At 42.4% G+C, this 11313-nt stretch overlaps 1 protein-coding gene across 1 annotated transcript in view; it reads left to right on the top strand.

Annotated features, from left to right (window-relative positions):
- Positions 1-5943, top strand: part of LOC140921803 (uncharacterized) — a 16650-nt gene extending 10707 nt beyond the window's left edge. Inside the window, exons 6-9 of the mRNA XM_073371802.1 lie at positions 354-581; positions 1246-1993; positions 2930-3332; positions 4307-5943. Coding sequence (XP_073227903.1) covers positions 354-581; positions 1246-1993; positions 2930-3332; positions 4307-4389 — 1462 coding nt within the window. The 3' untranslated portion in view covers positions 4390-5943. The remainder of the gene's footprint in view (positions 1-353; positions 582-1245; positions 1994-2929; positions 3333-4306) is intronic.
- Positions 5944-11313: the final 5370 nt, after the last annotated feature.

Here is an 11313-nt window from a genome sequence, read left to right as displayed (position 1 = left end):
TACTTACCATTTACATGAGAAAACCGGAAATTCCTGAAATTCCGGCTGGAAAATCAGACCGTTAACGCCATTCAGAAAATATGGGCTGTGATTTCAGGCGATGTAATTTTTCCACTCTTTTAACTCTGTCAGCTTATTTGAATAAATGTTGAAGTGGGACGGTCGTTCTCCCTCCACTTCAAATTTTATAGTTTTGTGTATATGCACAAGATTTCCGCCCGAGTGGTCTGTATAAATGGTTAAGTATCCCTTACATGGTGCGATCTGTTGGTGCCATGCAATATGTGTAGGAGCTAATTCTTAATGGCTTGCTTGAGTGTTAACACACATCTCGTTCTGCTTTAAAACAATAGATGCGAGAACGGTAGCAAAGTATTCCTGAAAGAAGGCTACTGGGGAAACTCGACGAGCAGTGGAGAATTCGTGACCTACTTCTGTCCATTCAACTACTGTAATTGTTCGAAAACGTCAAGATTGCCCGGGTGTTTATTTAATGCCGTAAACAGTGATGGCCAGTGCGCTAATAATCGTGAAGGGTGGATGTGCGGAAAATGCAAAGCCAACACTAGCGTTGGGTTAAGGTAGGCCACAACTTCATAAAAAAGTACATATTTTACAATGACTAAGCGATTTCTTGCGCGCTGATTGCTCGAGAGCTATGGTGTATAGACGGAATGATGTAAAGAAAACAGCCGACATTTTGCGACGCCATCACCCCGCGCCGAAATGACGTCTGAGAAACAAGCGCGGAAATTCCATACTGTTGACGCGTCACTTCCCAGATCTGGGTAGTGCTTCTGATTGGTCGAAGGAAATTTTCAGCCAATCAGAAGCGCAACCGAGATCTTGAAAGTGACGCGTCATCAGTATGGAATTTTTGCGCTCGTTTGTCGATCAGACGTCATTTCGTGGGGAAACCTGTGGTGGCATCGGGAAACGTCGTCTGTTTTCTCAGCTAGGACAGATGGCGCGATTTGTTTTTCTCTGATCTGTTTCTCTCGCGCGATTTTCCAAGAAACTTCGCCGAAAATGGATGCTAAAAAAAATGTCAATGTTGTTGTAAAAAATTGGAATTGCGCAACAATTTTCCATGGACTGCCTTTATAACTTTGCGGGTAATGAAAATCCAGAAAACGGAAGAGCTAGCATTGCAAGCGTTGGTTAAATTAGACTAATTTATTATCATCAACTTTTACTTTTAACTTGCTGTTTACCAATTTTGAAACAATATTCTTCTTTTTACAGGCGAACTGAGTGCATAAAATGCAACAATTCTGGATGGGTGCTAGCTTTGGTTATTCCTATTGTCATAATTTTTTGTGTCGTCGTCATCTGGCTCAATCCCGGCATATCTAGCGAGCTTAGAGGACCGCTGTTTCTCTACCAGGTCCTGCCCTTCATCGTTGAACCTAACAAGAAATATACTTACATTTTTCTAGCAACGGACATATTTAACTTCGGAGGCCCTTTAATTTATTTCCTTAACACCTGCCTCGTTCGGGGAATAAACAATTTATACGCCATTACGTTTGGCTACGCTGTTCCTTTCTTAGTCTTTACCGTGTTTTTTCTGGCGTACTTGTTCAGTCACCGTTTGACGTTTAATCTGCGCCGACGCTCTATGCTGCGGTCATTTTGGTGCCTCCTCCTCCTCGTTTACAACTACCTGGTGGAGACGTCATTTCGGATCCTGTTCTGTCCAAACGTTGCCCGAAATTACGTTTTCTTCTACGATGGCAGCATTCAATGTTTCCATGGCAGCCATCTACCAATAGGAATAATTGCCATAATCGTGTTAGTGGTACTGGTCATCCCACCGCCCATAGCTGTATTTCTTTTAACCAATGGCTACTGGAGAGTTAAACCGCAGTGGAGTGATACACTGACTAACGGCCTGCGCCCCAAACGCTGTTGGTGGTGGTCAGTGGATTTATGTCGAAGATTACTCCTGGTCGCTATTTATGCGTTTGGTGCGAACTGGAAGACCAAGAAGGTGAGAGAATAATGGCAGCTGACCACCTACCCCCTCCCCTAAATCACAATGGCTTTGCCCTAAGTGGCAAGTAAGTGTTAATGTTAGTGTTGACTTGGAAGGGGGGGGGGGGGTGGGGTAGGTGGTCAGTAACCCAGAAACCTCAATTTATCCCCCCTCTCTACCCTCGGAAACGTTAAACAGTTTAAGCAACCGTAACGGCGAGGACAACGGAAATGTCAAAAAACATAAAATAATATAGAGTTTCTACATGACGTTACTTCCGCCATGTTGGTGTTCCAAACTGATCCTGTGGGAGTTGAACTCTTTTCTTATGTAAACGCTTTCTTTTGTTCCAATAAATTAACATTCAGATGTTGGCCACGTGAGTGAAACGGTCTATTCTTGGTTTGTGACCACGTGACAAGGCGGCCATGTCGAGGGTCAATACAATATAATTTTACCTCGAAGAATTTACATGAAAATAGAGTTTAGTTCCCAGAGGAGAGAAATGCTTTTGTTCTTGATCACCAACATGGCCGCCGTGACGTCACGTACAAACCAGCAAAACTCTGCACGTTTATCCACTTTTTTGTGACGTTTAGAAGAGGGTTTAGACAGAAGAGGGCGGAATTCAAATCGAAAAAAATCCATTTACATTTTACACAAATTGAGTGAGTTATAATAATCGCTCTCAAAGAACCCGACATGTATTTAAGGCCTCATGGCTATATGTACATAGAATTGATGAAGAGACGTCGAAGGCCAGATTGGTCGTTGGAGGGGGGGGGGGGCGGGTATGCTAGACCAAGGACTTCTTCCTCGATAGGCCCCGCCCCAGCCAAATAACGCCTGACGTATTTAAGGTACTAACGTTGCATCATAGCAACTTAAAGTCTTTTGTAAATACAATCAAAACGTTTTGATCTCCAAAAGATATTCCTATTATTTTTCTAGATTCTAATGACTGTCGCCTGTATGGTAATCCTTGCTGTACACAGTAACTGCCAACCTTACATGCGACCACGTGCCAACTACGCCGAATCTGTGTATTTGCTAGTGCTCTCCATACTGGCAATGATGCAAACTGTTGAGGACCAGGAAACTGCGTTCTACGTCTGCCTGGTTCTTTTGATCACCACCGCCATTCACACCCTTGTGGTATTCTTCTTAAAGGCTGGGCTCTTCTGTCGAAGGCGATTTAAATGCTGCACAGGCGAGGAGACACCAGACGATCAAAGGCATAGATACCAGGAGTTAGAAAACACTGAAACTGAACAAAGCCGGGACACCGAAATTGAAAGACGGAAAAGCATTTTGGATACGATCCTCAGTAAACCTGCAGGGGTCTCGAATTGTGGTTAGTCTTTTTGTGCATCCCTCCCTCCCTCCCTCCCTCGGGGACAAGTTTCAATTTATCCACACACTCACAACATAAAACCACCTTGTATAGTATAACAAACATAACTTAACGAAAGTACTACAGGGTAAATTTCATTTGAATGGTCACACTTGAGGAATTCATCCACAGAATTAAGAGTTACACGGAACGACCTTGTACAGCATAATAAACAGCTAGGAAAGTACTAAGATAAGATAAGATGCATTATAAGTGGTAATTTCACGCGCGTTTTGTCCAAATCCTAATAATTTCCCGAGCCTTTAGGCCTATTAGGCCCAGTTTTCAGACCTTTTCACCAAAATACCTGTTAGAGTCCTTCTTGATGTTCTCTTGTGTGGCGTTTTTTGTGCCCTGACATCTTCATTCACGGCATTTTAAAACTTCGTCGCCATCTTGACACTGAGACGTACGGAAGGTTGCCATGGCAATTTTGTAATTTCACATGTGAAATAACAAATTAACGCTGAAATTCCGTGCCAAAATTAAGGAGTAATTCGTCACCTATGATATTAAGTAGCTTATTTGAGTAGCCACGTCTTATCCACAGACATAAAAGAAAGAACGTTAACCATCTTTTGGAGTATAAGACACCGCGGATTATTATACCGTTCTGCGAAACTTCCCACCTACCCCTCCCCTAAGCCAATATTTTGCCCTCCGCTCAGTCGCTCCATGTAAGGTAATCCGGATTTCATAATTCGGGAATTTTTTCCTTGTAGAATCCGGAATTCAGCTCACGGAATCCGGAATCCGAGTTCCACTAATCCGGAATCCACAGAGTGGAATCTAGAATCCAAGACTGTCTTGTATTACCTTTCATGGCGGAAAGGCATTAAGTAGAATAGTAATGACTAATATCTGTGGTATTTTTGATCCCCTTAAAATGACACAAAACTGTCTAATCACCTTGTTTTGTTGTTGTTGTTTTATAGCTTCAGACGCGAACAGCTCTGCGCGGCCCGAAATGATCGACAGAAGTGACTCAACGTCTCCCGGCGTCCCTACTTGCTACTAAAGAACAGAAACTAAAAATACACGGGCACGTTTGGAACTCCATAACAGTGTAAACATTCTGAACTTAACTTCGTGGATGTCCCCACTCTGCTTTCATAAACAGTTTCCTGGAAATGTAACCAGGTTTTGAGTAACAAACCCTTAGGTGTAGCTTGACCACGGAAAGCACATGCAGCGGCTGTTATTTCAAGCATCATATGTGTACAGTTATTAGTATAATGTATTTGTTTACTCAACGTTTTTTTGCATGCTTCCATTGGAGTCAGGACCTTGTAGCACAGTTGGTCTGCGCTCGTCTCACTCCTGACTACCGTGAATTTCCCACCATTCGTTAGAGGAAATTAGAATGTTGTAGTAGCTGTGCTCAATTACTGAACTTTCAAATACACAGTTCGGCTAGGCCACCTATGCTGCTACGATTGTTCTCCGATATGAAACTTACCAGCCTCCTGTCTAAAGTAGCTTCATACAGCATTTGCTTTACAACAAAGATAACGGCATTTATCCGCTCTTGCTAATTGTAGTGTAGCGTGCACTTTTATGCTTTGTATAAACAAGTTATTTTCTGGCCCTTTTAAACCTAATTAGGTCTACAATTGGACAAACAAAGACGAAATGGTGTTTCTCAGCAGGCCTCCCGAACGCGAAGACCTTTCAGCTAACACTCGGACATATCAGCAAATCGACACCCGCACTGCCCTAGTAAAATCTGATGGAAGGGGGGTTGGGTGGGGTTGGGAGAGGGGCTAGTTGCATTTCATTTCCATGGACCCTTACTACGTTACAGTGTGTTAGAAAGATTAAACTGTAATAGCTAGATGAGCTATACAAGACGACGTAAATATTGTGTGAGATCTGGGATTTTTGGCATTATCTTGACTGTCATCCTATATTTTAATGAAATTTCTGATTTATCTAATCAGAAGTTGTCTAATTCAGTTTTATTTACTAATGTCAAAATCAAAGACATGTAAAAAGGGTTTTTGCAATTTTACTTTATTTCGGAAAGATTAAGTGATTAATAGGAAGCCCGTGATAGGCTGTAAAATATGATATAAATTTCAAACAATATGGCGCTACCTTAGATCTGTGACGTCATTCAAAATGGATGTCATCTTTGAATTTACTGGCATGGCTCTTACCGGACGGGAAAACAGACTTCAGGCTAAAAATTAACCATCAGCAAGAGAACGTCACATTTAAGGTGAACTGGCGTACTTTCAAATTTTTGTCCCAGTGATACCAATAACTCACGCAATTTGTCAAATACAAGCGAATTTACCTGAAAACAATTTCTTAACGTTATAACAATGCGATGATAGCAAACGTGGATGTAATATATCAAACATAATTTCTTCTCAAACAAAATCGTTTTTGAAGGAGAAATTAAGGATGCAAAAATGAGCAGTTTTTCATTTGATATCCAAACACTCATGAAACATATATTTCCTTTGAATTTTCTTTATGAATTATTAATGAATTTATGAAGCACGTGTCAGTAATTATATAGGGATGAAGATAAGCCTTGCGATGGATTAGGTGGATTAGGTGCCCATGGATTAGGTGGATTAGGTGCCTAGTCAATGACGTCACAGCATACCTTCTTGCACACTAATTTGGATTAGGTTTACTAATGAGCGTCACTCTACTACAATAGGAACAATAGGCTTGCCTAGACTTGCCCGGTAAGTAACTTGAGCCCGGTTTTCGGACCGTCTATCAAAAGAAAAATAGGAATAAGAGAAGCGATCACCTAGCAACGCGAGAAACGGCTTCCTATATCTTATTTAGCGCTAAAACTCAGATATACATAAACAAAACACATACAGAAAGTGGAGTTGAAAAGTCTTTATTTCAATTTAGTTTACGTCTTCTTATTTGGCGCTAAAACTCCACCACCACCACCACCACCGCCACCACATTTCTATTGTTTTCCCTCCTCCTCCTCCTCTTCATTTTTATTGTTTTCCCTCCTCCTCCTCCTCATTTTTTATTGTTTTCCCTCCTCCTCCTCCTCCTCCACATTTCTATTGTTTTCCCTCCACCACCGCCACCACATTTCTATTGTTTTCCCTCCGCCACCGCCACCACATTTCTATTGTTTTCCCTCCACCACCACCACCGCCACCACATTTCTATTGTTTTCCCTCCACCACCACCACCACCACCACCACCACCGCCACCACATTTTTATTGTTTTCCCCCACCACCACCACCACCACCACTACCGCCACCACATTTCTATTGTTTTCCCTCCACCACCACCACCACCACCACCGCCACCACATTTTTATTGTTTCCCTCAAAATACCAAAGAGGCCAAAATCAGGCCTAAAAGGCCAAACTCAAGGAGGGAAACAAAAAAGTGGTGGTGGTGGTGGTGGTGGTGGAGGGAAAACAATAGAAATGTGGTGGCGGTGGTGGTGGTGGTGGTGGTGGGGGAAAACAATAGAAATGTGGTGGTGGTGGTGGTGGTGGTGGTGGTGGTGGTGGAGGGAAAACAATAGAAATGTGGTGGCGGTGGTGGTGGTGGTGGTGGAGGGAAAACAATAGAAATGTGGTGGCGGTGGTGGAGGGAAAACAATAGAAATGTGGAGGAGGAGGGGGAAGAGGGAAAACAATAAAAAATGAGGAGGAGGAGGAGGGAAAACAATAAAAATGAGGAGGAGGAGGAGGAGGGAAAACAATAGAAATGTGGTGGCGGTGGTGGTGGTGGTAGTGGAGGGAAAACAATAGAAATGTGGTGGCGGTGGTGGGAAAACAATTGAAATGTGGTGGTGGTGGTGGTGGTGGTGGTGGGAAAACAATAGAAATGTGGCGGTGTTCGTATATAGCTTCACTATTTACGAAGCAGTGTTAAAAAAAAGTTGAGTGGGAGGGTCGATGTGGGGTCGATGTAGGGTCGATGTGGGGTCGATGTGGGGTCGATGTAGGGTCGATGTAGGGTCGATGTGGGATCGATGTAGGGTCGATGTGGGGTCGATGTAGGGTCGATGTAGGGTCGATGTGGGGTCGATGTGGGATCGATGTAGGGTCGATGTGGGGTCGATGTAGGGTCGCTAGGAGGTCGATGTATTTGTGGATGGAAAAATATATAGAATAAATTAGGAGGTGGAGGTGAAGGAGAGGAATAAAAAACATTGAGGAGGGAAAATAATAAAATTTGTGGAGGAGGGAATAAAAACATTGAGGAGGGAAAATAATAAAATTGTGGAGAAGGGAAAAAGAAAAAATTGAGGAGGGAAATAAAATAGAAAAGGGAGAGGGGTAAGTAAAACATGACTTGCTTTCTTTGACTGTTTTAATAGATTTCTTTCAAATCGCTGTGTATTTGACTCTTTTTGTTTTAAACGGTATCTCGTGTCAGATTTTATTGCTAGCAATTATTAGTCGCGTGTTTTAATTAATCCTTGTTAAGTTATTTGTTTTATAATAATACGTCAAGATTCTCTCCCTTGGGTCTTTCCTGTAGAGCTAATTTGTATTCAACTTTGGGCTTGCGAACTCGCATAATTAACTGATTAACCGTGCGTGAAAATGACAAGACTTTCATTTCCTCGAGATAGAAAGGAGAAAACGTCAGACAAACTTAGAGAGTTTTCAGCTCCAATTTGTGTATGTTTTGTTTATATATATCTGAGTTTTAGCGCCAAATAAGAAGACGTAAACTAAATTGAAATAAAGGCTTTTCAACTCCACTTTCTGTATGTGTTTTGTTTATGTATATCTGAGTTTTAGCGCTAAATAAGATATAGGAAGCCGTTTCTCGCGTTGCTAGGTGATCGCTTCTCTTATTCCTATTTTTCTTTTAATAGACGGTCCGAAAACCGGGCTCAAGTTATTTACCGGGCAAGTCTAGGCAAGCCTATTGTTCCTATTGTAGTAGAGTGACGCTCATTAGTAAACCTAATCCAAATTAGTATGCAAGAAGGTATGCTGTGACGTCATTGACTAGGCACCTAATCCACCTAATCCATAGGCACCTAATCCACCTAATCCATCGCAAGGCTTATCTTCATCCCTATATAACTACTCGTGTCAAGCCTCGTTTCCATACAATCAGTAACGGTCGGCGGCGAAGTTGTCCCTTTCGTAAACGGTCGCCGCCATTTTTAAGACACTTTAATAGGAAATGTTTGACCTGTTATTGAGAGTGTTTCTAATAAAAAGAAAGAAAACCGCAACGTAAAGTCCAACCCGGGATAGGGGTAATGATCCCCAAGGCCGGACCAAAACTCAGGGTCTAAAGATAACTGCCTTTGCCCTGCAAACGGCTAGACCTAACGGCTAGACCTAAAATTTCTTGCTTGCCTGCCTCTCCTAGGATTTTCAAACATCTAAAAAATGGTATAATTGCCCATTTTTAACGGCTTTTTACCCTAAAAAAGGTCACCTAGAATTTCCGGGAGCCTTTTTTCTGGCTGAAATTTTCGAAAAGGTAAGTTTTGATCCCTATAATTTTCGCATCACTAGACTTTCAGCTAGGAAATCCAAACAGATGAAAAATTTATTCTTCGTCACGGCTAGCGCGCACGTGACAGGGACTGTACTTGTAACTAATTACAAGCCAATTTGAATATGCAAGCATGTGATTGAGTAACATACATTGTGGTGGCAATTTTTAGATTCAAAGCAGTTAATCCGTTATTTAATTAATTTATGATATAATGGCTTCATTAAGAGGGGTCCGGACCCCTGCCTTCCCCTGATCCGTAAAAGCAATTACCTCAATCCCACGCTAGTATCGACTGCACATTCCACACAGCCATCCTTCACGGTTATCAGCGCACTGGCGGTCAATGTTATTTGGATCAAATAAACATCCGGGCAATCCAGGCGTGCTTGTACAATTGCAGTACTGGAATGAACAAAAAAAAGGGACCAAGTCACCTCTCTTGTTCAAACCACCCCAGAAGCCGTCTTTGAGGTACACTGTCCGGCCATCCTCACATCTGTCAAAAGAGCAGAATAGCGTCAAAACGATCTGAAAAGATGGCACTCTCTGAGTCTGCATAATTCTTTTTAGTATATACTAAAACAGTGGATAGTGTTTTTCGCGCGCTCTGATTGGCTACTCAATCAGTGAATATCCTGCACTATTCATTGATTCACCTCCAGTTCCTCCGAGCGAGAGACGCCAAACTCGAGTAAGTTGCAAAATGCCTTCCCGGTTTGCTGCCGTAACAAACAAAGAAATTTCACAACTAAACAAGCAAGCTGTTTCCGAAATACAAGAAGAAAGTGACGAAGCTCGGGTGGAAGTTTTCACAGGTAAAGCTTTGTCTTTTTGACTTGAATTTATCGATAAAACCTGCGAAAAAGTTTTGTTGTTTACAAATGCAAATTAAGTTTAAGTCTTCCGTTACTTTTTTTAGTTGACTTGTTCATAAATAAGCTTAAAACTAAATCTAATAATCCTTTTTACAGAATGATTTTAAATACAAAAAGAATTCACAACTCCTTTTGAGGAAATTTCCCCGCAAGAGCTAAACAAATACCCTCAAAAGTTTTATTTGCCGGCAAGAAAAAGCGACGACAGCGGCCGTTCGGTCATTGCGCGCCAAAATTGTAATCGTTGCAGGCAACAGTAAATGAGTTAAAAATCATCATTTTTGGGCTCAATTATCTCACTGTTTTAGTATATACTAAAACAATTATTCACCTCAGTGTCGGTGCCTAGTGATGGCGGCTTCGGTAAATATCCATCACTAGCCACCTCCACTTCGGTGAATAATTGTTATTTAGTGCATACTAAAACAGTGGATAGTGTTTTTCGAGCGCTCTGGGTCGAGATTGGGCTAAAATCTTTGATCGCACGCATGCTCTGTTGTAAACTGGCCAAAACGACGGCAGGCTTCGATTAATGGTGGCAGGTGTGCCGGCAGAATTCACCGATTAAAACTAGAAGAAAAGTTTGGACACTATTCAAGGAGCACCCACCTTGATGGTCTTTCATCGTATTTTGCAACAATGAGGGGGATAGGACTTTCATAGGACTGGAGTTTTAGAAATATTTCTAGCCATACATGCTATGTTTTCTACCACAGGGTGTCCAGAATCACACCAGCCTGCTATATCGTAAGATCGATAAAACGGTTGAAATATACAAAAACAGTTATTTAACAATTATTCCTCGAGCCCGAAGGCCGAATAGGCCGAATGGGCTATTGACTCAGAGGCCATGAGGGCGAGAGGAATATTTGTTTTAGTGAAATCCAACTAGTTGGTAAAAAATATCGAGAATAAAAAAATGTTAGCTAGTTAAAGCTAGACTTTAATCCTTTTTTGCCGCCAAAAAGCCCGCCCTTTTCGCTACTAGTGGGCTATAACATATAGCCTAGTAGTAGCTCAACCAATCAGAACGCAGCATTGATAATAGACCACTAGTTGGATTTTACTAATAAAGAATACACCGGCGGATCAGGGGGAGGGGCCCGGGAGGCCCGCCCTCTTATTTTTAGACTAAACTGAGGCCCAAAGGGCCGAAAAAAAATTGTTTTTGAGACCACCCCCCCTGCTTATCTCAGAGTCTGGATGACCGCCCCCACCCCCCCCCCCCCCCAAACCCTTATCTGAAGGCCTGGATCCACCACTGCATACCTGATAAAGAGCTGTGTCTCAGCGTTGTTTTCTTACTGTTTCCTGGCCTATAAACGCCATTTTAACAAGTTTTAATGTTTTCGTTTCTTCGGTAGGTGCGAAGCCAAAACATTTTCGTAGCCTGGGCGCAAAAAGGGGAGGAGGAGGACGAAAAGCGCGATCCCCTCCCTTTTTTATTCCTGCCTATCCCCTACCCCTTGCGACGCCTGCTACGCAGGCTACTCTTTCGTCCCCAGAGTCCCTCGGCATTTAAAGACACCCGGAAGTACGCATGGTCACGCATGGATTCGCGTGACTCTCTACAGTGGTAGTTCTTTCGATTTCG

The sequence above is a fragment of the Porites lutea genome, chromosome 12 (assembly GCF_958299795.1).
Source record: "Porites lutea chromosome 12, jaPorLute2.1, whole genome shotgun sequence".
NCBI classification, from domain to species: domain Eukaryota; kingdom Metazoa; phylum Cnidaria; class Anthozoa; order Scleractinia; family Poritidae; genus Porites; species Porites lutea.
The sequence above is the reverse complement of the archived record's forward strand: the minus strand, read 5'-3'. Positions and strand labels throughout refer to the sequence as shown.